The 26,635-nt window shown below is 44.6% G+C and overlaps 1 protein-coding gene across 2 annotated transcripts in view; it reads right to left on the reverse strand.

Moving 5' to 3' along the window:
* Nucleotides 1–26,635, reverse strand: part of vegfc (vascular endothelial growth factor c) — a 207,712-nt gene that overhangs the window by 59,806 nt on the left and 121,271 nt on the right. For both annotated transcript variants that reach the window (XM_067982522.1, XM_067982523.1), the window contains exons 2-3: nucleotides 26,355–26,562; nucleotides 5,640–5,830 (exon numbers count right to left, since the gene is read on the reverse strand). In XM_067982522.1, coding sequence (XP_067838623.1) covers nucleotides 5,640–5,830; nucleotides 26,355–26,562 — 399 coding nt within the window. The remainder of the gene's footprint in view (nucleotides 1–5,639; nucleotides 5,831–26,354; nucleotides 26,563–26,635) is intronic.

Here is a 26,635-nt window from a genome sequence, read left to right on the forward strand (position 1 = left end):
TGCTGGCCCTCGACGACTCTCCTTTTCATGGCTGGCCCCCAGGGTTCACCATCTGGGTCCAGCTGAGCAGAGGCTGGAGAAGAGTGCTCCCACCGACGCGGACTTTCCACGGTTGCCCCTGCCACCAGGGTCTACTCGTGCTCACGTGCGTGTTAACTCACTATGTGCAAGCCCAACTAACTGAGGACGGGACCCACCGAGGTGTGTGTGTCTGCGCTGGTGGATGGCTGGCTCAGATGTGACGATGCCCTCTCAGAGGCCGGCAGGTCCTCTGAGGAATCGCCCTCCGCTGTCACGGCGGTCGCAGATGGCCCGGCAAGAGAACAGAAAGCAATATTATGCATGTGGCAGGGTGGAGATGGGCGATGAAAGAAGCAAGCTTATAATGGAGAGTGACAGAATGGCAGACATTCAAATGAAGTACTTTGGAGGTGAATTTCTTTATCACTTCTCTCAATCTGCTGTAAAGTAAATGGCAGGGTCGGGGGGAAAGACAGTCCTTGGGCCCGATATTAGGAGGGAGGCGGGTTGGCAGCGGGGGGTGCTGCAGATGCCAATGATGTTAAGAGCATTCGTTATCATGAGTGCTGAGCGTTAGATTTCTGTCACCAGCCGCTTGTGCGCTCAAAGTCTCGGCGTCCGCCACGGACAGGCACTCCAGCGTATGGCTTAATTCCAGTGCCTGCTACTCCGCGTCCGTTAGGACCACCTGGTGTGGCGGCCCCCTGCGGTCCTTGCCCTCTCCCGGGCATTCTGGCATCTCTTCTCCTATCAAGGCAAAACACAAAGAGATGCCAGATGGCGTGATTAAGAGATGGGTGCATAGTGACCTGCTGCATGCATTGGTGTGGGTGGGGGTGACCGTGAGGGAGATGCATGGGAGGGTGCATTTGAGACATAGCCATGAGATTGTATGAGGATTGGGTTGCATGGTAGTGTTCGAATGGGAACTGGGGCGGTGAGTAAGTGCAGGCAAGGTGAGGATGATAGTTGAGTGGATGTGAGGAGTGATGCGAGAGCGTTGTGGTGGCAGTGCAGAAGGTGTGGTGTGGTGGTGGAGGTGATGTGGAAGACGGAGTGTGGGAGAATACGTAAGTATACTCACTTTGGCTGACCTGGTTGGGTCATTAAAGCACTTCCTGCAATTCACCCAGGTTCGGCCGACATTGCTGCTGCTGCTGACCTCCTCTGCCACCTCGAGCCAGGCCTTCTTGGTGGCAGAGGGAGGCCACCTCTTCCCATCCGATGGGAAAAACGTTTCCCTCCTACTCCTCACCCCATTGAGCAGCGCCTGGAGTGAGGAGTCAGAAAACCCTGGAGCAGCCTTGCCTCTGGCCTGCTCCATTCTATTATTTTGGTTCTTTGCTGCAGGAGGAGCATTGGAGGTCTGCCCCTTTAAATAGGGCTCCTCCTGCTGTCAGCCTGTGATGCGGGTGGCGCAGTGCGCCTGTTGCGCAGGTCTGCAACGGGAAACCCAGAAGCATGCGTAAGTACCTTCAATTCGGCTTCGATCGCGTGCAGAGCACCCCGATTTCACTGGGCAAGTTACCCACACGCCCAGTCGACCCCCCGCTGCCAACTCGCCTCCCTCCTAATATCGGGCCCAAGGACCGTCTTTCCCCCCGACCCTGCCATTTACTTTACAGCAGATTGAGAGAAGTGCTGAAGAAATTCACCTCCAAAGTGCTTCATTTGTATGTCTGCCATTCTGTCACTCTCTATTATAAACTTGCTTCCTTCATCGCCCATCTCCACCCTGCCACAGCCCATCTGCCGTGGAAACCTTCATACATGCTTCTGTTACCTCCAGATTCGACTATTCCAACGCTCTCCTGGCCGATCTCTCATCTTCCACCCTCCGTAATCTTGAAATCATCTGAAACTCTGTTGCCTGAATCCTAATTCGCACCAAGTCCCGTTTACCCATCATCCCAGTGCTCGCTGACCTACAATGGCTCCCGGTCCACCAATGCTTCAAATTTAAAATTCTCATCCTTGTGTTCAAATCCCTCTATGACCTCCCCCCTCCCTATCTCTGTAATCTCTTTCAGCTCTACAACCCTTTGAGATCTCTGCGTTCCACCAACTCTGGTCTCTTATGCATCCCGCGCTCCCTTTGCCCCACCATTGACGGTTGTGCCTTCAGCCATCTAGGCCCTAAGCTCTGGAATTCCCTCCCTAAACCTCTCCACCTTTCTCTCCTCCTTCAAGTCCCTCCTTAAAACCTACCTCTTAGATCAAGCTCTTAGTCACCCATCTAATATCCCCTTCTTTGGCTCGGTGTCAATTTTTGTCTGGTTACGCTTCTGTGAAGCACCTTGGGATCTTTTCTTACGTTAATGGCACCGTATAAATGCACGTTTTGTTGTTGTTATTCATCTCTTTGTGTGTATTACAACATTTTGTGTCTGCCTTAGATATGCTCTAAGGTACAGTGGTGCTGGTTACTTCCTTAAGTGGCCCGAGCATCTTACATTTAGGAGTGTGTCTGTACTGCCCAATATCTAATTATATGATAGCGTCGTCCAGGGCTGTAACTATAGGGGTCCTTGTGATTTGAACTGGATATTGTGTCTTTCGCATGTACCTTCGCATGTGCTTTGCCATTCTTTCTGAAGGCTGAGCAATACTTAGAGAGAAGAGGCCAAATACAAATTGTTAAGCTACTTTATTTTATAGCCATCAAATGAACGTACAGAGTGACAGTCAAAACAAATTCCACTTACTTCACTCAAACTCAAATCTTTTCTCATTAAAGGTGTTATATAAATAAATGCAAGTTGTTGTTGTTGAGAAAGGACAGGTTTCTTGTAGTGCATTCAGGACTGTTTCCTCAGTCTACTGCAACAAGGAATGAAGCACTTAACCTGGTTCTGGGTAATGAATTGGAGCAAGTCGGTGACATAACGGCTGGGGAACATTTGGGAAACGGTGATCACAATATAATCAAATGTAAGGAATCTTACAACACCAGGTTATAGTCCAACTGTTTTATTTGAAAATCACAAGCTTTCGGAGGCTTTCTCCTTCGTCAGGTGAGCGAGTGTGGGATTCCATGGAAGGTTACCGCATTTATAATCAGGTAACCTTCCATGTAAGAAAAGAAAAGGAAAAAGGGGAGTTGAAGGGAGGGGTACTTGACTAGAAAAAATAAAATTATAGTAAGATAAAAAGGGACCTTACCCAGATTAAATGGATGGAAAAATAGAATGGTACATCAGTTTTGCGAATTATTCAAACTGGAGATGGTAAAAATTAAGTATAATGCATTAAAGAAATAAGGGAATGTACTGAAGGTTGAGGCTCTATGGACAAATAAGGAGCTTAGTTGAAATTTGAAACTAAAAAAAAGCATTTACTGCTTATAGGGGAGATTACAAAAAATGATAATTATAAAGAATACAGGAAAACCAAAAAAAGGGAAATTAAGAGAAAATTAGTAAAAAGCATGAAGGGCAATAAAATGGTTTTCTATCGGCACATTAGTGGTGAGAGGGAGTTAAGGTAAGAGTAGGGCCACTGCCACATTTCAGCATGTGTGATTTTTTTTTCTTCATGGAAAGGATTTGGGATTGAGTTATGTTTGAGGGTTTTTGCAGGTGCCTCATCCCAGGTCCATTTACCAGGGTGACTCACATTCATTTTGAGAACAGCAGATGTTTTGTTTAAATCTGCACCCCAAGAGAGGTAGAGAGGTAACTGATTTTACCATCAGGCCTACTGGAGAATGACTGAATGGGAAAAACGTCAGAGTCTCCTCCCTCCCCACTGGCTGGGAACACAACGGAAAAAGACAAAGGGGCACATGGACAGCTTTTAAACAGGAGACTGCGGGCTACAGGCCTGGGGCCCGGAGCTGGACGCTCAAATGCAGGAGGTTGGTTATTGGAACTAGAATTTGTCTAGAAAAAGAAAGGTAATGTCAATAACAAGTAATTAAATAAGACACCAGACCTCCATCAGTTTTCTTATTTCTATTATGAAAGGGAGACCTTGCAAAATTAGAAAGATTAGAACCTTCTTTTACAGACAAGGAGAGAATTCTTCTAGTTTCCAGGAAGTCTCATAGCACATAACCTACACAACCGCTCTACAAAGTACATCAGCAGAATAAGACAAAACATATGATACTAACTTTTTCATTATTTATATACCAAAACAGAAGAAATTAAGAAAGGAGAATGAGATTTTTTAAAAAAGGGGGAATAAAGCAATGCAGAATTTTTAGATGTGTACATTTTAAATAGTACATAAACACCGACCTCATAGAAAAGGGACTCAGTCACTTTTTCTCAGGGGTATCTACGCTTTTGTCTATTTAGCTACTTACCTCCGTGCTGGCAGGTCTGAAGGGAGGCCTGGGGGCAAATGGGGAAACAGGGCCTAGAAATTCGATCGCACATTTTGGGCGAGAAACGGGCACTGAAGGGTCCAATATGGCATGCACGTGTTCAGTCCACTCCGCATTAAAACTGCGGACCGCTGCCGGCCCGCGTTTGCCCCCTTCTCGAGACTTATCTGCTGCCTTCGACTGGCGTCCCAGCTGGCCGATCTCCCTCCCCCCCTCCCTGGCACCCGCAGCTCGCTGGTAATATATAAATGAGATCGGCGGAACAATTTCCCGTGGTCCTGACGTGGGTTTCCTGAGAGGTGTGCATCGGATCGGTCCTGAATTCAGGCACGATCCAATTTCTAGGCCCATGTCTCCCAAGGGCGACAGGTAAAGTGGGGGTAGGAGGTGCTAAATATGGCAGTATAACTGTGGACTTTATATTCAGCCATTGATTCCAGGCTGGACAAAGGGCCATTCATACATTCAAAAAAAGAAAGTAACAACCAAAAATATTTATTCAGTCTGGTTGAATTATGCAGCAGTAGGCCAGAGTTTCACTTCCACAATTCCCTAATGGTGAGTTACCAATCTCAACACCTCCTAAATTCTTTGTTAATTATATTACTAAGGAAACCAAGGCCTCAGTGAATGCAGCCAGCAGGTACTTGAAAGTACTGGTGCTGTGGTACTTTGTTTTAATCCAGAGGGTTCTCATAAAAAGACTGACCTGATTCCATTGAAGATAGAAGGTGGGGTCGATTACCTTTGTTTTGCTAATTGTAGTAAAATTCTATATGCGACTATAAGAAAATACTTACAGCTTCGTGGCAGTGTCAGCTTGGCTCAGTGGCTGCACTTTTTCCTCTAAGTCAGAAAGCTGTGGCTTCTAAGCCCCCGCCAGGATTTAAGTCTATAATCTAGGTTTAGGATACATTGTTCAAATGGACGTAAAGGATCCCATGACATTATTCAAAGTAAAGCAGAAAGTTCTCCTGGCGTCCGGGACAACATTCATCCCTCAACCAATACCACTGAAAACAGATTAACTGGTCGCATCTTTCACTTTCTGCTTGTGGGACTTTTTTGTGCGCAAATTAGCTGCTGCGTTTTTCCACTCAACAGTGAGAACATCTTAATAGTAATTCATTGGCAGAGGACATAAGGCACTATATTCATGTTCTTTCTTACTACAAATAATGGACAGACAAGACTTCTCCCCCTGACTGAGCAGATTGCTGTCTCACTTTTAGTAAATACATATAGACGTGTCTTGTGAACAGAGCAACAAAAAAAAAGCAATACTTACTGTCTTGCTGACAAACGAAGTGCTGGTGTTCATACATGTTACTCCTTCGCTGTTGCAGCAGCCACCACATCTGTAGACAGACACGCAGGACGGTTTAAAGATGGTGTTTGTTGCTGACCCAAATTCTTTCCCCACGTCCAAAGACACCTCCCTGGGCATGCACTGAGTCTTTTTCCACTCAATATCAATACCTGATTGGGCAGATTCAAATATCACAGAACAATAATCAAAAACTACGTGGGTTAGCTGGATGAAAAGCCAATACAGTGAAGCTCCTTTCAATAAACCTATTGTAAAGACATATTTATAAGAAGAAAAAAAAGTTTCTATTTGTTTCTCGCTCACTACATTGAGAAACCCTGTTACAAGAAACCTTTTGGGAAATTGGACAATTGACAGGCTCACGACATTGCTCTTTTATCCCTGCAATTTGGATTTGAATCCAGCCTAAGTGGATCGGAGGGAAGTCTCCCCACTCTGTAGGGTGTAAGATTCTGATGTGAAGTGGATTTGGGTAGTATCATGGGCATCACCAAACATTGCCCATAATTTAGCACCAAATGGCACTAAAATTAACTATTAATTCAATGAAACAACCTAGATTGCTGCTATTGGACAATTAAAAAATGGCACTTGTGTCATGAAGGAGCACAGTAATGAGGCTCGGGTTGTTATATTATCAGGAAGGCTTGAGAGAACTTTACTCTCCAACTGGCGGTACTATACCTGACCTGGGAGTGTTTGCTGCTAACACTGGACTGTCCCATAAAAAAAGTGTTCTGTTCCCCAACCCCATCATCTGTCACTTTGATGCGCCCAAACAAATTGTGAAAATATAAAATGAGAAGGTAGGGTGCTCTTTTAACAGGGTTTTGCCACATTTTAAACTAAATATTAATAAATACAACCTTTTAAAAAGAAACAAGTTGGCTGATCTTGTTTCAAATAAAGCAAACTATGCAAGGCCACAAATGGAAGAATATTAATTTCCGCTAATTATTTTATAGCCCTTCACATTTCCATACGTTTCACCTCTTTCTACGTTTCTAATATTTCTCATCATGTACGAGTTCATTTGAGGACCGATGCCACGAGATACAGTTGCAAAAGAATGCATTGTTTCTCAGATATGCATTTTACTGGGATTTCAGTCACCGACTGTGTAAAGATAAATGTGGGTCTATATCAAAGAGGCAATTTCAAATCAGGTTTCCGAGTTTTCTCAACCGGTTTACCAGAAAGAAAACAAACAAGTTTTGTTGAGTCAAGTTTGCAGGCACCAAAATAAACTCGCACCACCATGGTCTGCTGAATTTGATAAAGTATCACTGACATTAGCTATCAGTCCCTAAAATGCCTGTCATCACTTTTGAAGTAATAATGATGTGATATCTAATATGCCTCCGACTCTTTAAATGAGCCTCCTCGAAACAGGCTTATGTGTATGTCAATGTGTTGTAAAAGCACAGATTATTAGTCTACCGTTTCAACAGAACATTTTGGCCTAGAAATTGGATCGCACCTGAACAGGGGCACGATGCAGGTGTAGCGCACACGCCTGAACAGGACCACGGACAATCATTTGCCTGAGACCGGCGAGCTGCGGGCTCCAGTCGAGGCCCCAGAGGCAGCTCACGAGGGCGGAGCGAGAACAGTGGCCTGCAATGTGGAGCCAGCATTCCTGCTCCTCCCGGTTCCACATTTAGGTAAGTACATTTTTAAAAACTTACCTTTTGGGTGGCAGCCTCCAGTGGTCCCTTTAAGGATTTTTTTTTGGCTACTGTGCGAATTGCGAAAACTGACCACTTGCTGTCCAAAAAAAAAGCCACATGCAAGGCGCATGCTGCGGTCAGCTGTAATCCAATTCACAAAGGGGCCTGAAACAGGCGTTAGTTAGGCCCTCGATTTGCATGAGTAAGGGGCCCAATGTTGGATTCAGGCCGGCGTCCTAGACAACTAACCAATATGGTGTGCGTCACACTTCCAGTGAGGATTGAGCACGCGCATGCCATATTGGCCCTGCAGCGCTAGATTTTCGCCTGAAAAATAACGCTGCGCAATCGAATTTCTAGGCCTTCGTGTTGATGAAGTGCTACATTGACTGTCAGTTCTGATGAAGTCTCAACACTCCTAATATTGAAGCTTTACACTGGAAAATAAATTCAATTATACCTTTTTTTTTTAAGCATGTTAACAAAACAGCTGCCTGGCCTTACAGTTGGTGACTGTCACCACACCATCTATCTCCGGACGGTTTGTGGGATCTTGTTGTGCACAAATTGGCTGCCAAATTCCCCTAAAGCAGTGACTACACTTTAAAACGTTCTGGCATGCTACTTCACCCCAAGATGTCCTGAAAATGTTGAGGAGAGAGTGACTGCCCTTGACATCAAGGCAGCATTTGACCGAGTGTGGCACAAAGGAGCCCTAATAAAATTGAAGTCAATGGGAATCACGGGAACAATCCTCCAGTGGCTAGCACAAAGGAAGATGGTAGTGGTTGTTGGAAGCCAATCATCTCAGCTGCAGGACATTGCTGCAGGAGTTCCTCAGGGCAGTGTCCTAGGCCCAACCATCTTCAGCTGCTTCATCAATGACCTTCCCTCCATCATTAGGTCAGAAATGGGGATGTTCACTGGTGATTGCACATTCGCAACCCCTCAGATAATGAAGCAGTCCGTGACCACATGCAGCAAGATCTTGACATCATCCAGGCTTGGGCTCATAAGTGGTAAGTAACATTCGCGCCAGACAAGTGCCAGGCAATGACCATCTCCAACAAGAGAGAGTTTAACAAACTCTCCTTGACATTCAACGGCATTACCACTGCCGAACCCCCCCACCATCAACATCCTGGGAGTCACCATTGACCAGAAACTTAACTAGACCACCCACATAAATACTGTGGCTACAAGAGCAGGTCAGAGGCTGGGTATTCTGCGGCGAGTGACTCACCTCCTGACTCCCCAAAGACTTTCCACCATCTACAAGGCACAAGTCAGGAGTGTGATGGAATACTCTCCACTTGCCTGGATGAGTGCAGCTCCAACAACATTCAAGAAACTCGACACCATCCAGGATAAAGCAGCCCACTTGATTGGCACCCCATCCACCGCCCTAAACATTCTCTCCCTTCACCATCGGTGCACATTGGCTGTAGTGAGTGCCGTCCACAGGATGCACTGCAGCAACTCGCCAAGGCTTCTTCGACAGCACCTCCCAAACCCGCGACCTCTACCACCTAGAAGGACAAGAGCAGCAGGCACATGGGAGCAACACCACCTGCACATTCCCCTTCAAGTCACACAACATCCCGACTTGGAAATATATCGCCGTTCCTTCATCGTCGCTGGGTCAAAATCCTGGAACTCCCTACCTAAAAGCACAATGTAAGAACCTTCACCACAAAGACTGCAGCAGTTCAAGAAGGCGGCTCACCACCACCTTCTCAAGGGCAATTAGGGATGGCCAATAAATGCCAGCCTCACCAGCGATGCCCACATCCCATGAACAAATAAAAAAATATCTATAGGTATGATTTTGAGGCAGTGGCTATTGACCACCTGTACATACATGGAGCAATTTCCTTTCGATTGAGGGATGCCATTGAGCCACTGGAATGACCACATACGAATTGTAAACCATTATGGGTAAAATACAGTATATATCTCATGTTGCTGCTGATGATCCTTGGCAAGTTGTAAACATGTGTTGTGTTTCAGAAAACAGGATTTGCTAGCTCAATGCTGCTGCAAATAACAGATCACTGATTCACAGCCACTATATCCACTGTAGATGCCTGGAAGTGTAAATGAACTGGAGGTGTAAAAATTCAGTGTGATTGTTATTTTCATTTTTGCAGCCAAAGGCGTTCTGGTGCTTTGCTCGGTCTCCATGTGCAGATGTAAGGGATGGCATAGTTTAGTGGTTCCCTTCCTGCTGACTCTGAATCTTCTGCAGAACAGATTCTTGGTGAAGCCCAGGTCAGTCCGATGGAACATGCTACGAATGGATCTTACAAGAACATAAGAAATAGGAGCACAAGTAGGCCATCCGCCCCCTCGAGCCTGCTCCGCCATTCAACAAGATCATGGCTGATCTTCTACCTCATTGCCATTTTCTTGCACTATCCCCGTATCCCTTGATGCCTTTAATATCTAGAAATCTATCAATCTCTGTTTTGAATGTACTCAATGACTGAACCTCCACAGCCCTCTGGGGTAGAGAATTCCAAAGATTCACCACCCTCTGAGTGAAGAAATTTCTCCTCATTTCTGTCTTAAATGGTCTACCCCTTATTCTGAGACTGTGATCCCTGTTCTGGACTCCCCAGCCAGGGGAAACATCCTCCCTGCATCTACCCTGTAAGAATTTTGTATGTTTCAATGAGATCACCTCTCATTCTTCTAAACTCTAGAGAATACAGGCTTAGTCGACTCAATCTCTCCTCATACGGTAATCCCGCCATCCCAGAAATCAGTCTGGTGAACCTTTGTTGCACTCCCTCTATGGCTAGTATATCCTTTCTTAGGTAAGGAGACCAAAACTGTACATAATACTCCAGGTGCCATCTCACCAAGGCCCCATATAATTGCAGTAAGATATCTTTACACCTATAGTCAAATCCTCTTGTAATAAAGGCCAACATACCATTTGCCTTCCTAATTGCTTGCTGCACCTGCATGTTAGCTTTCAGTGACTCGTGTACAAGGACACCCAGGTCCCTTTGAACATCAACATTTCCCAATATCTCAACATTTAAAAAATACTCTGCATGTCTGTTTTTCCTACCAAAGTGGATAACGTCACATTTTTCCACATTATATTCCATCTGCCATGTTCACTTAGCCGGTCTATATCCCCTTGAAGCCTCTTTGAATCCTCCTCACAACTCACATTCCCAACTAGTTTTATGCCATCAGCAAACTTGGAAATATTACATTTGGTCCCCTCATCCAAATCATTGATATAGATTGTAAATAGCTGGGGCCCAAGCACCGATCCCTGCGGTATCCCACTAGTCACAGTCAGCCAACCTGAAAAAGACCCGTTTATTCCTACTCTCTGTTTTCTGTCTGTTAACCAATTCTCAATCCATGCCAGTATATTACCCCCAATTCCATGTGCTCTAACTTTGTTCACCAACCTCGTATGTGGGACCTTATCGAAAGCCTTCTGAAAATCCAAAGACACAACATCCACTGGTTCCCCCTTATCTATTCTAACAGTAACATCCTCAAAGAACTCCAATAGTTTTGTCAAACATGATTTCCCTTTCATAAATCCATGTTGACTCTGCCAAATCCTATAATTATTTTTTAAGTGTCCTGTTATCACATCCTTTATAATAGATTCTAGCATTTTCCCTACTACTGATGTCAGGCTAACAGGTCTGTAGTTCCCTGTTTTCTCTCTCCCTCCTTTCTTAAATAGTGGGGTTACATTTGCCACTCTCCAATCTGTAGGAACCGTTCCAGAATCTATAGAATTTTGGAAGATGACAACCAATGCATCCATTATCTCTATAGCCACCTCTTTCAAAACCCTGGGATGTAGATCATCAGGTCCTTGGGATTTATCGACTTTCAGTCCCATTAAGCCAGGGCTTGAAAATTGCAGCTATGAGGAGAGATTAGATAGGCTGCGGTTGTTTTCCTTGGAGCAGAGGAGGTTGAGGGGAGACTTGATTGAGGTGTACAAAATTATGAGGGGCCTAGATAGAGTAGACAGGAAGTACCAGTTTCCCCTAGCGGAGAGTTCAAGAACTAGAGGACATAGATTTAAACTGATTGGCGAAAGGATTAGAGGGGACATGAGAACACAAGAACATAAGAACATAAGAAATAGGAGCAGGAGTAGGCCAAACGGCCCCTCAAGCCTGCTCCGCCATTCAATAAGGTCATGGCTGATCTGATCCTAACCTCAAATCTAAATTCATGTCCAATTTCCTGCCCGCTCCCCGTAACCCTTAATTCCCTTTACTTCTAGGAAACTGTCTATTTCTGTTTTAAATTTATTTAATGATGTAGCTTCCACAGCTTCCTGGGGCAGCAAATTCCACAGACCTACTACCCTCTGAGTGAAGAAGTTTCTCCTCATCTCAGTTTTGAAAGAGCAGCCCCTTATTCTAAGATTATGCCCCCTCGTTCTAGTTTCACCCATCCTTGGGAACATTCTTACCGCATCCACCCGATCAAGCCCCTTCACGATCTTATATGTTTCAATAAGATTGCCTCTCATTCTTCTGAACTCCAATGAGTAGAGTCCCAATCCACTCAACCTCTCCTCATATGTCCACCCCCTCATCCCCGGGATTAACCGAGTGAACCTTCTTTGTACTGCCTCGAGAGCAAGTATGTCTTTTCTTAAGTATGGACACCAAAACTGTATGCAGTATTCCAGGTGCGGTCTCACCAATACCTTATATAACTGCAGCAATACCTCCCTGTTTTTATATTCTATCCCCCTAGCAATAAAAGCCAACATTCCGTTGGCCTTCTTGATCACCTGCTGCACCTGCATACTAACTTTTTGATTTTCTTGCACAAGGACCCCCAGATCCCTTTGTACTGCAGTACTTTCCAGTTTCTCGCCTTTAAGATAATAACTTGCTCTCTGATTTTTCCTGCCAAAGTGCATAACCTCACATTTTCCAATATTGTATTGCATCTGCCAAATCTCCGCCCACTCACCCAGCCTGTCTATATCCCCTTGTAGGTTTTTTATGTCCTCCTCACTCTCCACTTTCCCTCCCATCTTTGTATCATCTTCAAACTTTGATACGTTACACTCGGTCCCCTCCTCCAAATCGTTAATATAGATTGTAAAGAGTTGGGGACCCAGCACCGACCCCTGCGGAACACCACTGGCTACAGGTTGCCAGTCCGAGAATGAACCATTTATCCCAACTCTCTGCTTCCTGTTAGATAACCAATCCTCCACCCATGCCAGAATATTACCCCCAATCCAGTGATTCTTTATTTTGAGCAATAATCTTTTATGTGGCACCTTGTCGAATGCCTTCTGGAAGTCTAAATACACTACGTCCACTGGTTCCCCTTTATCCACCCTGTACGTTATGTCCTCAAAGAACTCAAGCAAATTTGTCAGACATGACTTCCCCTTCGTAAAGCCATGCTGACTTTGTCCTATTAAATTATGTTTATCCAAATGTTCCACTACTGTCTCCTTAATAATAGACTCCAAAATTTTACCCACCACAGATGTTAGGCTAACTGGTCTATAATTTCCAGCCTTCTGCCTACTACCCTTTTTAAATAAGGGTGTTACATTAGCAGTTTTCCAATCTGCCGGGACCTTTGCCGAGTCCAGAGAATTTTGGAAAATTATTACCAAAGCATCCACAATCCCTACTGCCACTTCCCTCAAGACCCTAGGATGTAAGCCATCAGGTCCAGGGGATTTATCCGCCTTAAGTCCCATTAATTTACTGAGTACCAATTCCTTAGTGATTTTAATTGTATTTAGCTCCTCCCCCCCTAGAGCCCCCTGTTTGTCCAGTGTTGGGATATTCTTAGTGTCCTCTACCGTAAAGACTGAAACAAAATATTTGTTCAGCATTTTTGCCATCTCCATGTTTCCCACCATTAATTTCCCGGTCTCATCCTCTAAAGGACCTATGTTTGCCTTAGCCACCCTTTTTCTTTTTATATGAGGAAAAATGTTTTTACCCAGAGGGTGGTGGGTGTATGGAATTCGCTGCCCGAATTGGTGGTAGAGGCAGGGACCCTCAACTCTTTCAAAAAGTACCTGGACCTGCACCTAAAGTGCTGGTAGGTGGGATTAGAATGGGCACTTGGTTGTTCTTCGAGCCGGGGCGGACATGATGGGCCGAATAGCTGTGCTGTATCTTTTCTATGGTTCTATGGTTCTAATTTTTCTAGTACTATTTTTTTTTTACTAATACTAATTTCTTTCAGTTCCTCATTCTCACCAGACCCGTGGTTCTCTAGTATTTCTGCGAGGTTTTTTGTGTTTTCTTCCATCAAGACAGACACAAAATATTTGTTTAATTTGTCTGCCATTTCCTATTCCCTATTATAAATTCCCCCGTCTCTGTCTGTCAGGGACCCACATTTGCCAGTCTTTTCCTTTTTATATACCTATAGAAGCTTTTACAGTCCGTTTTTATGTTTCTCACTAGTTTACTCTCATTCTATTTTCCCTTTCTTTATCAATTTCTTGGTCCTCCTTTGCTGAATTCTAAAATGCTCCCAATCCTCAGGCTTACTGCTTTTTCTGGCAACTTTATATGCATCTTCCTTTGATTTAATACTATCTTTAATTTCTCTTGTTAGCCATGGTTGGAGCACTTTTCCTGTTGGGATTTTGTGCCTTAAAGGAAGATATATTTGTTGCAAATTATGCATTCATTCTTTAAATGCTAGCCATTGCCTGTCGACCGTCATACCTTTTAATGTAGTTCCCCAATCAACCACAGCCAACTTGCGCCTCATACCTTCGTAGTTTCCTTGTTTAGATTTAAGACTCTAGTTTTGGATTGAACTACATCACTTTCAAACGTAATGAAGAATTCTATCATATTATGGTCACTCTTCCCTTTACAACAAGATTATTAATTAACACTTTCTTATTGCACAAGACTAGATCTAAAATAACCTTTTCCCCAGTTGGTTCCTCAACATACTGATCTAGAAAACCATCTCATATACATTCCAGGAATTCGTCCTCCACATTATTAGTGCTAATTTGGTTTGCCCAATCTATATGTAGATTAAAGTCCCCCATGATTACTGTATTACCCTTGTTACATGCAGTTCTAATTTCCTGCTTTATACCGTGCCCTACATTACCACTACTGTTTGGTGGCCTATAAACAACTCCCATCAACGTTTTCTGCCCCTTGCTGTTTCTTAGCTCCACCCGAACTGATTCTACATCTTGATCTTCTGAGTCAAGATCCTTTCTCACTATTGTACTCATCTCATCCTTTATTATCAGCGCTACCCCACCTCCTTTTCCTTTTTGCCTGTCCTTCCTAGATGTCGAATATCCTTGAATATTCAGTTCCCAGCCTTGGTCACCTTGCAGCCACGTCTCCATAATGGCAATTAGATCATACCTATTTACTGTCAATTCATCTACCTTGTCGTGAATGCTGTGTGCATTCAGATAAAGTGCCTTTAATTTTGCCTTATGTATCCTGTATGACATCTCCTTTGCCCTTGGACTGTCCTCTCTTGCTCTGCCTCATCCAGCAATAAGGTCAGACTCAGGGCGGCTGAGGTATCAAAACTGTAACAATTGCAGGAACAAATGTCCCACTGAAACTCCATTCCCTGCTGCATTTCAAAGACTGCTGCAGCTCCTCTAACCACCTTTTATTAGGTGTGAAGAACACAAAAATGAATCAACAGGGCTGCAAAATGTGGAGTGGACACCTTGCTAGGTTGTTCACAGTCACTTAACAAGCTGAATAATAATGTTACTGTCCAGGGTCTTCACTCACGGTAATGCACAATAAAAAATGGTGCATAAGTCATGCTGGTCAGCTATCCAACAAAAAAATGATTACCATAGTCCAATATATTTGATTCTTAGATATATACTTGAAAAGGGTTATGGGGGCAAGAGCAGGGTAGTGGGACTAATGGGTAGCTCTTTCAAAGAGCCGGCACAAGCAAGATGGGCCAAATGGCCTCCTTCTGTGCTGTATGATTCTATGAGTCATACCCCACTTTGGACATCATAAACTTGTGTTTTTGGTTTGGTCTATGCATCTAATTTTACAGTAAATGGAATACTGCCAGACTTTCAGCATTGTTCTGACAATACAATGCACCATTACTTAACGTACAGTTAGAACATCCTCCTCTTCCACCCATCCGGCATGATGTATCACCCCAGGGCTACCTCCATGAATCAGGCAGATACCAGGCCATCGGGAAGCATGGGCGGAATAATGAGAACTGGACCTTTGTGATCAGCTCAGAGGGGAATCTTGAGCCCAACACTACTGGAAGGGAATCCTTGCTCTGTTTGTACTTATAAATGCCACCACCAGCATTAAACTTATTGCCTGTAGACAACCAGATGAGGATATCTGTAGAGGTTACAAAGGATACATCTGACATCTTTCAAGGAAGACATCCTGTTGTGGTGACTCAGTCTCAGGTGTAAGAATATGGTTTAAACTGAGCATAGTCAAGTATACCATCTCACATAGCATCTAGGCATTTAGCAAGAGGGCAGCGCTGGGGGAGACAAAGTTGCCGTCTCTGTGTGAAGAAAAGCAGTTTGCAAGTCAGGAGATTAAAGTATGAGGTAGTTACATTACGTAGTCCAGTTGATCTGAAGTTGTTTAACACAGAGTCAGCATGATGATGAGATAATTTACACCAGGAGATAAGACCAGTGATGCATACGTACAGCCCTGACGGCCGAATAGTACAAAGATAGGCCACTCTGCACCCAAAAGTTAGAGCTCTTAGAACAATCGGAAGTCCACAGCCCACTTAAGGCCAGAAGAGCAAATTGCTCAGATAGGTATGTGATGCTGACAAGATAAGAACGTTAGATAAAGCCACGTGGGATCACCAGGGGCTGCTGGAGATTAAGATTGAAAGACTGAAATGAAGCAACATAATGCTGACATTGAAAAAGGGACATCTACCCTTTCAAATCATTCATGGTGGGAAAATGTGTATAATGTTGGACAACACCCTTGGGTCAAAATAATTAAGTGAGATAACTGTCAATCATTGAGGCCTAGTCATGATTGAAGCCTGACAACAGGAGGTGATTGACCAAAATGACATTATCCCTAATTCATCGACACTCCAAAGGGCAAAAACAATATAAAAAGACATCAGGACGGAATTAGGACTGCAGTCAGGTGGGAGCCTAATGAAGGTGACCTACAGGAGGGACGTCCAACAACAAGACTTCAAAAGCTCTGAAAGACTTGATTAATCTTAACGGGCCTTGAAGCAGAAATCCTTGGTTTCAAGGTGATAAGTGTTACTTGATTTGCTTGCTGCTTGTTTAAGTGTAGAATACAGTTACATGCATTGCATGATTTTGCTTCATGCTTGTGTGAATTATATTAAATAATCACTTTTGATTAACGAATCTACTGTGAGTGGGGACTTTCTTTGTCTGACTATGTGGCCACGTTTAAGAACCACTGGAAAAGTAGGCAAATCTCCTACATAGGTGACTGATGTAGTTGTCAGCTGAACCATTATATCTGGTTCCCTTGAAAGTGCAGCGAATGCACCAAATAGACTTTTCAAATTTCCTGGGGTCAAACAACAATAAATCCAAATCTTCAGCATTAGGACATCTTTTAGAACAAAGTAGCGGTTTTAGGTCAAACATGGGAGTGGTGAAGAGATGGAGAAACCGGTTGCAATGAATCAAAATGGCTCAGAATTAGAGCAATTTTACAGTAAAAATGTTTGCAAATTATTAATATTTAGGTAGACTTTGGTGCCATTTTGAGAATCATTCCTTCAATGCCACACAATGACTGAACATACGCACTTCAGTAAAAAAAAATTCCCTGTTCTGTGAGAATGAAATCACTATCCAATCTCTAAATACCAGGGTTCATGATTCATTACACGTAACTTACGGAAAGAATCTTTTCCCCTGTTCTTATGTCCTCCTCTTACTTTTCTAAGGGGGTAGTGAACCTTAAGTATCCTGTGCTGATTTGGTTATCACACTTTTGTTTGGTGTCCAACATCTTGTTTGTACTGGCAACTCGGAGATTGGTTTAGATCTTTAAATCCACTGAAATTCAGTCACTTATTGCCAATATAAACTCTACAAATTCAACACTGTGAATCGATCTTGGGCTTAAATAAACCCACTAACCTCGTAATAGGTTTCAGTTCAGAACCAATCTGGAAGAAGTGCAGTTTATACTGCTTCTCCTGTTCTGCTGTGTATTTCACCGTGCTGGCCACTGCATCCTACCCAGTGTCACCTACCGTATGCTACCCATGTTGGCTGCTACCTTTAAAATAAAGTCCACAAAATATACTTTTAGGTCTGCGCCAGTTATTCGTCCTGCACCAATATTCAGTTCCATTTAAGGTAATTGGCAAAAAAGAACCAGAGGCGACATGAGGAAAAAAAAATTATGCAGCGAGTTGATATGATCATGTATGCATTGCCTGAAAGGGAGATGCGATGGACTGGGGTGGACAAATGTAAGCAATCTTACAACACCAGGTTGTAAGATTACTTACATTTGCCTGAAAGGGTGATGGAAGCAGATTCAACAATAACTTTCAAAAGGGAATTGGATAAACACTTGAAGGGGAAACATTTTCAGGGCTATGAGGAAAGAGCAGGGGAGCGGGACTAATTGGATAGCTCTTGCAAAGAGCTGGCAAAGGCATGATGGGCCGAATGGTCTCCTTATGATTCTAAGTATAACGCCATATTTTTCCAGTATTATAATTTTGCAGCTTGGGGGTGCTGTTCTTTCTTTCTTCTATCAGGGGAGCTGTTGCTGGGCACACTGTGCAGCTGGTAGTTCAGTCAGAGCTTCCGCTAAGAAATGGTTAGTCACATGTATGGGTAGGGGTTTTACGTAATCCCTAATTATTCATTTCATTTCACATCAGAGCTGGAGGAGAAGCTTCCGTAGGGAGGACAAGGATTTCCCAACACCAGCTCATGTGCTTTATCACATCTCAAACAGAAGTACAGATGAGGGAGTCCATTCGATACACCTATCATTGCCCATCACAGCATCCAACTGCCATCTTGAATGACTCCTGAACCTTGCTTCCATTAATCTACCCAGAAGACCATCCAGGCATTGATCATTCTTTGCATCACCCGCCCCACCTCGCCTCACCAAGTGTTAGCTCGATCTGCCATCAGAGAAATTGAAGACAATGGGCCTGATTTTAGCAGGCCTGCGGGTTTCCTGCGGGTTGGGTTTTGGGTGCGTGGTCTCCGCGCCCGTTGAAATTAGTGGGTTGCCCGCGCGATCGTAGCAGGCAACACACTAATAGGAATCAATTACCTGCTCCTCCGGGCTCCGCGCTGCTGGTCTGCGCGTCGGGCGGGCTGCGCATGCGCAGTACGATCTGTCAGCTGGAGGCTCTCTAGTTAAAGGGGCAGTCCTCCACTGACAGATGCTGCAACAAATGGAACAAATTACAGCATGGGGCAGCCCAGGGGGAAGGCTGCTCCCAGTTTAATGATGCCTCATCACAGGTATCATCAGATGGGGTGCGGAGGAGGGGGAGGACAGAGATCTTCCACCCGGCGGGCGGGAGGAAGCGGCCTGCCTCTGCCACCAAGAAGGCCTGGCTCGAGGTGGCAGAGGGGGTCACCTGCACCACCAACATATCGCCCACCTGCATACAGTGCAGGAGGCGCTGCAATGACCGCAGTAGGTCAGCCACAGTGAGAACACGAAGTCTTTCCCCTACACTCCGTCTGCCACAACACTGCCCCCACCCCACATCTCCTTCGGCACCGCCAACACTACTCTGTCACATCACCCCTCACACCCACTCAAACCCCATCCTCATCTTACCTCCACCTACTCACCTCGCCAGTACTCATCCTGCCACTAACACGCAACCCAATCCTCATACAATCTCATGGCTCTATCCCATACTCACCCTCTCGTGCATCTCCCTCACGGCCAGCCTCACTCAACCTGCCACCACCTGTGCTGCAGCCACAGGGCATGCATCACATATGTGCAGTAGGCAGCGTAAGGCAAACGTGTCGTGAGCATGAAGAGGGTGCACAAGTGTGTCGGAGGGTTTGCCATGGGTGTTACCTACATTGAATTTCAGAGCAACAAACATCACACATTATATTGGCACCACCACTGCCATGTCTCCGCGAATCCTGTCTGTTGTGTCCAATAATGCCCGCTCCTGGGTATCACTATGAGGACCCACCACTGATGTCACCCATCGTGTTACTGCAGAGTAGGTGCAGGTGTATTTGCAGGGCTCTTCCGCGCAGACGACTGAGAGACATCGGCGGTGTACCCGGCTGCACCCTGGAAGGATGCGGATGAGAAGTTGTGGAGGGCAGTGGTGACTTTGACAGCGACAGGTAAGCAGTTGGTGCTGGGGTCAGCCAGGAGCAGCTCGGCATGAAAGAGCCTGCAGATCTCCACGACTACATGTCGAGCGAATCTGTGCCTCCGTGTGCACTGCTGCTCGGAGAGGTCCGGGGAGCTGCGCCTCGGTCTGTGGACCCTGTGGCGAGGGTAGTGCCCTCTGCGACGCATCTCTCTCTGCGGTTGCTCTCCCTCCTGCTGTGCAGGTGGGTGTGCAACAGCACCGTGTTGGGGGGCTCCACGTCTCTGCGGCGGACGGCGTGGACTGCGAGGCTGCTGGGGCTGGTCATGCTGATCGTCCTCCGAGGGTGTCCACGCACCACCCATCTGGCAGGTGTTGGTCTGAGGGGTTGTGCAGGGTCGGTGGGTGGTTCCTCGGACTGGGGCTGCGGTTTCGTGTCGGTCTGACCTCTGGCTTGGCGGGGGGTGGTGGGGGGCAGGGGTTGCCCTATGTGACGCGGTGGCCTCCTGCATGGGTGAGGGCTCTCCCCCGTGGAGTGCACCTTGGCACCTGCCACAGGCTGCTGGCTGCAACACGCCTGGTTGGAGGGAGACTGTTTCCCCCAGTGTGTGAAACACACTGCACACACTGTAGTGAAGGTAAAATCCCTCACTTCCTCTTTTGACAGCTGATTCAGCTCATTAAATGACCTCAACAAGCAAGGTAAGTACTCTCAAGTGGAACCCCGCTGGCTTTAATTGCCTGCAGGATTCGCACCAGCGGGGGCCACGCACGCAGCCCCGCACGTCATCGGGGAACCCGGAAGTGGTCGGGATCGCGGCGCGATCCGGTCACGTGACCGGATATCGGGATTTTCGGGGGCCCCCCCGCTGGAAACCCGACGCTAAAATCGAGCCCAATCTCTCTGATGGCAGATCGAGCTAAAGGCATGAAAGACAACCTATCATTCTCAGCAAGGAATCCCTACTTAATTCAAGGCCGTGAAGGCCTGATGGGTTAGCGATTTGTTCTTCACTTACTTTTGTCAACCAAATGTTGATTGATTTCTCTCTTGGATGCAAAAGCAAAGTGCAAAATTTTCCAGTCATCAATCTAGAAGAGGATGATACCTCTTTTTGTATCTGATTCCCCTTTAGGGCCAATTTCTTCCACCTGAAAAGGCAGCAATCTTGGTCTCTGGCCTTCACAAATGCACGGATGTAAGCAAAACTTAAGAAAGAGGAATTACAGCTATGGCACGGATTTGCTGAAGGGAAGCAATATAGTTAGGGAGCCCCACCAAATGCAGTTGTCTGGATTCAAGTATTGGGCCCCGCATTAATTCACTTGGGCCCTAAAATTACGGGGGCCTGATCCGCCTATGCAAGTGCAGTGGAGGGGAAACCCCGTCCGCCCTAACCCACAGCTGGACACCCTGTCCAAAATCTCAGGGACATTTACAACACTGGGACAGGCGCATCGCACCTGTAAGGGCATGTCAGCAGAGCTCACCCCAATCTTTTGGCTGAAATGTGGTGAGATGCAAAGTTGATCCGCTAGGGGAATTCCAAGGCCCATCTTGGGGCTGCAGAAAAAAAAAGATAAAAGTGTCTTCAGTTCTGATGAGAGCCATGCACCTTAAAAAAAGATAATCAATACCCTCCAGGATTTCTTAACTCAGTCTGGGCAAGGTCTCGGGCCTTTTTAAAGGCTTCAACAGAATCTGATCTGGCATGAGTTCTGCAGAGATCTACTGAGGGAATAATGGGCAGGATTCCTGGGGAAGCCTCACATCTCCTTCAGATAAGCCCCCTTAATGTGGGGCGGGGGTGCCAGATGAAAGATCCACTCGTGGTCCACCAGACTGTGATTTAGTGGGCCAATGCAAATTGTAGGAATCCCAGCGTTACAGGATTGTGCCCCAATTTCCTGCCCCCCAGGCGGCAATCAGGGTTTCTGTCCTCTCTGGCTCTAGGAACGTTGAGGCTTTGATCTTAGCATAAACAAGGCGTATGGTGGAGTTGTTTGCTTGAGCGTCTATGCTGCCATTTTGGTTGCCGCCTGCCAAGTGTTTATTTAGTGAATTCCTAGATAGGCTAAACAGGGATATTCACATAGCTGGTCTTGGTAGCTGGTGACTGTAGCTCATTGTTGAAAGATTTTATCTACATTTTTCTTCATTCGACAGCCAAATATCGTTATAAATATCGTTTTGCAAAAACTGACACTTCGAAGGACATTCTTATCATACTGATCAATACTGGTTTTCCAGGGGACTGATGGTCCTTAAAATTGCAGATCTTTAGTGAACGACAGAAAAAGCAATTTTCTGCAATGCCCTTTTGACAGAGAGAAACTGGGAAAAATTAACCTTTCACGAACAGGGTCCAGACAGCAAATTGGGTAATTATTTGTATGAATTTGACTGTATCTATTCAGCTATTCAAGCTCATTTTAATTTTGCTTTGAGGCTGTTTAGATTCAGTAAAAGAAGTATTTGATTGAATTGTGGTTTTGGACACACTCGGTGATATAAGGGAAATTTATTTTGGGTCTGTTCCCAGTCACATTGGATCACTCTGGGTGCAGTAAATATCGGGAAATTATGAAAAGCACATCCAGCCTTACTGAACTGGTCGCTCATTTTATACCATTGCCCAAAGTTAAAAAGATCCCACAGCACTAATGCGAAGAAGAGCAGGGGAGTTCTCCCTGGTGTCATGATTAATATTTATCCCTCAACCAACATCACTAATAAATATTATCTGGTCATCATCACATTGCTGTTTGTGGCACCTTGCTGTGTGCAATTTGGCTGCTGCGTTTCCTATATTACAACAGTGACTACACTACAAAAGTACATTATTGGCTGTAAAGCATTTTGGGACGTCCTGAGGTTGTGAAAGGTGCTATATAAATGCAAGTCTTTCTTTCTTTTCTTTTTCTTTATAGATTACTACAGGGTGATTTAGCACATGAAAATATCTTTCTACAGTATATTTGCCATTGTGGCATTTACAATGTAATTCATATTTTAACTTCTTACCTTAAGTCCTTTGCTAACATTTCATCAAGGTTGGATATTTAACAATTACAACCTTCTTTCATGTCCATATAAGTTCTGTGCTCCTAATGTATACTAATATTGTTACCTTAAAGTTCTTCTTCTTTGGGTCATGCAACATTTTCAGGACCTCCTGAGGAGGTCTTCAGAATCATTGAAAGGCACATAGAATCATAGAATGGTTACGGCGCAGAAGGAGGCCATTCAGCCCATCGAGCCTGCACCAGCTCTCTGCAAGAACAATCCAGCTAGTCCCACGCCCCCGCTTTTTCCCCGTAGCCCTGCAAATTTTTCTCCTTCAGTACCTATCCAATTCCTTTTTGAAAACCGCAATTGACCCTGCTTCCACCACCCTTTCAGGCAGTGCATTTCAGATCCTAACCACTCGCTGCGTAAAAAAGTTTATCCTCACGTCGCCTTTTGTTCTTTTGCCAATCACCTTAAACCTGTGTCCTCTGGTTCGCGACCCTTCCACCAGCGGGAACAGTTTTTCTTTATTTATTTTGTCTAGACCCTTCATGATTTTGAACATCTCTATCAAATCTCCTCTCAACTTTCTCTGCTTTAAAGGAGAACAATCCCAGCTTTTCCAGTCTATCCAAGTAACTGAAGTCCCTCATCCCTGGAACCATTCTAAATCTCTTCTGCACTCTCTCTCTCTCTGAGACCTTCACATCCTTCCTAAAGCGCGGTGCCCAGAATTGGACACAATACTCCAATTGTGGCCAAACTAGTGTTTTATAAAGGTTCAACATAGCATCCTTGCTTTTGTACTCTATGCCTCTATTTATAAAGCCCAGGAACCCATATGCTTTCTTAACCGCTTTCTCAACCTGTCCTGCCACCTTGAAAGACCTGTGTACATATACCTCCAGTCTCTCTGTTCCTACACCCCCTTTAGAGTTGCACCCTTTAGTTTATATTGCCTCTCCTCATTCTTCCTACCAAAATGTATCACCTCACACTTCTCAGCGTTAAATTTCATCTGCACATGTCTGCCCATTCCACTAGCCTATCTATATCCTCTTGAAGTCTATCACTATCCTCCTTACTGTTCGCTACACTTCCAAGTTTTGTGTCATCTGCAAATTTTGAAATTGTGCCCTGTACACCCAAGTCCATGTCATTAATATATATCAAGCAAAGCAGTGGTCCCAGTATCGACCCCTGGGGAACACCACTGTACACCTTCCTCCAGTCTGAAAAACAGCCGTTCACCACTACTCTCTGTTTGCAATTACTTACCCAATTTCATAGAAACACAGAAAATAGGAGCAAGAGTAGGCCATTCGGCCCTTCGTGCCTGCTCCGCCATTCAAAATGATCATGGCTGATCGTCTAACTCAGTACCCTGTTCCCGCTTTTTCCCCATATTCCCTTGATCCCTTTAGCATTAAGAAATATATCTATCTCCTTCTTGAATACATCTAATGACTTGGCCTCCACTGCCTTTTGTGGTAGAGAATTCCACAGGTTCACCACCCTCTGAGTGAAGAAATTTCTCCTCATCTCAGTTCTAAATGGCCGACCCCGTATCCTAAGACTGTGACCCCTGGTTCTGGACTCCCCAGCCATCAGGAACATCCTCCCTGCATCTAGTCTGTCTAGTCCTTCGTATCCATGCTGCCACTGCCCCTTTTATTCTGTGGGCTTCAATTTTATTGCCAAGCCTATTATGTGGCACTTTATCAAAGTCTTCTTCTTTTGGAAGTCCATATACACATAAGCCACATTGTCCTCATCAACTCTCTCTGTTAGCTCATCAAAAAACTCAATCAAGTTACTCAAGCACATTTTGCCATTAACAAATCCGTGCTGACTTTAACTTATTAATTCACACTTGTTGAAGTGACTATTAATTTTGTCCTGATTATTGTTTCTAAAAGCTTCCCCAACAGTGAGGTTAAACTGACTGGCCTGTAGTTGCTGGGTTTATCCTTACACCCTTTATTGAACAAGGGTGTAACATTTGCAATTCTCCAGTCCTCCAGCACCACCTCTGTGTCGAAGGAGGATTGGAAGATTGTAGCCAGTACTTCCGCAATTTCCACCCTTACTTCCCTCAGCAACCTAGGATGCGTCTCATCCGGACCTGGTGACTTATCTATTTTAAGTACAGCTAGCCTTTCTAGTACCTCCTCTTCATCAATTTTTATCCCATACAGTATCTCAACTACCTCCTCTTTTACTGTGGCTTTGGCTGCATCTTCTTCCTTGGTAAAGACAGGCATGATATTGCCTGTGACATATCGCCACACTTGTCCCCTCTATATATTTGGAGGCTGTTCTCCCACACCACCAGTATTGTTGTGTTTCCCCATTACAAGCAGATCCAGCTCCTGCTCACTAAATCTAATTGAATAGCTACTTGTGAAAAACAGTGGCCTTCCACAGCTCCATTAACAGACTTTTTGACATTTATATTGGTTAAGTGGCTTGTTAGCTGCTCCAGAAGTGTTAAAGGGGTCATCATTACTGCTGCTGAATTGTCATAGGCTTTCTTTCTCACTCCAGCTTCTCAGGAAGCTCATGCCTCAAAACTACCAATTCCTGCAATCTTATTCATGGGTCAAAATTAACAACCAAAAGTGGGCATTTAATCCATTTTTGACAAAGTTAATCAAGGCTTCAAATGCTGTTCTACACTCAGCTGTGTATTCATCAGTGTGACCCCCAATAGCACATCCTCAAAGCTTTAATAACTTCAAAGGGATTAAGGTGATCTTTAAACCATTTCAAGTGCACCTTATTGCACTGTATTTATTGGGCCGCACTGGCAGTTATAGACTGGCACAAAATAGCAATTAGCATTAATGAAATTGTTCTGGTTAATGAGTCCTGTAGCAAAGATAGAAATACTGACACGCCTCACTTTATATGAAGGAGCTGCTGTGAGCTCAGAAAGCCTAACCCTGCAGGGCCTCATATGCAACTTTAAATAAAAGTTTAGAAATCATAAAGCTTTAACAAACATACAAGTTTCAATGAATCAAATATTTAATCCAATCCAAAGGGATTTATACTGATGTATATCACATCTGCAAGGCTTTTGAGACCTTACCAAAAAAAGCAGACACAAGCGAGGATATATTTTCAGAAGAGTGCACAGCTGTTGCTTGATACCACAGCTTTACTCTGAAATGCTCACACGCTATGACTTACAAGGTTCTTCTATTTCTTCCTGACTTTATTGAAAACGTTCGATGCAGTTACTGCCAGCGACTAATAATGCACTTGTTTTCAAGGGTAGGGAGTCTTTGCAGTCTACATGGAAAATATATAATCCATAGAAAAACATGAAGCAAAACTGAAACGAACAGGAACTCCAGCGAGCTGTCGGCATGGTGACACCACCAGTCGCATTCCAGTTAGAGGAGATAATTTGAGGGAAAGTCCGCACACCCTGACAGGTCATCTCTTTTAGAATTAAAGAGCTTCGATAATTACTTTAAGATTTTGTTCAGTTAAAAATGTATGTATTTGCAGGCTAGACTTTTATAACATGATTAAACTTGAATTGGTTAAATTATTGAAATGCATCTTAAAATTACAAGTATTTCATTCGAAAATTTGACAAGCCACTGAAGAATGGTTTATTTAACCTTCAAAGTTGCGACTTACTTTTTAGAATCTCAGGGTTATAAAATGTTGCTGCAAACGTCACAGGTTCCTCCGTTACTGTGTCGAACCCAGTTTCCCTGAAGTGTGGTCGGCCTTTCATCGACTGACATTTCAACATTTTCCAGTGTTCTGGGTAAAATATCGTCATGAGTTCATCCACACTTGATACGGACCGTAACTGATGTTCCAGTTCACTGCTCATATGACCCTGATAAAGAACACACACAGCGTCAGTTAAACAGTACACAAGCAACAATTCAGTTGTGGTGATGCTCGAAATT

Source organism: Heptranchias perlo, chromosome 4 (assembly GCF_035084215.1).
Source record: "Heptranchias perlo isolate sHepPer1 chromosome 4, sHepPer1.hap1, whole genome shotgun sequence".
Taxonomy (NCBI): domain Eukaryota; kingdom Metazoa; phylum Chordata; class Chondrichthyes; order Hexanchiformes; family Hexanchidae; genus Heptranchias; species Heptranchias perlo.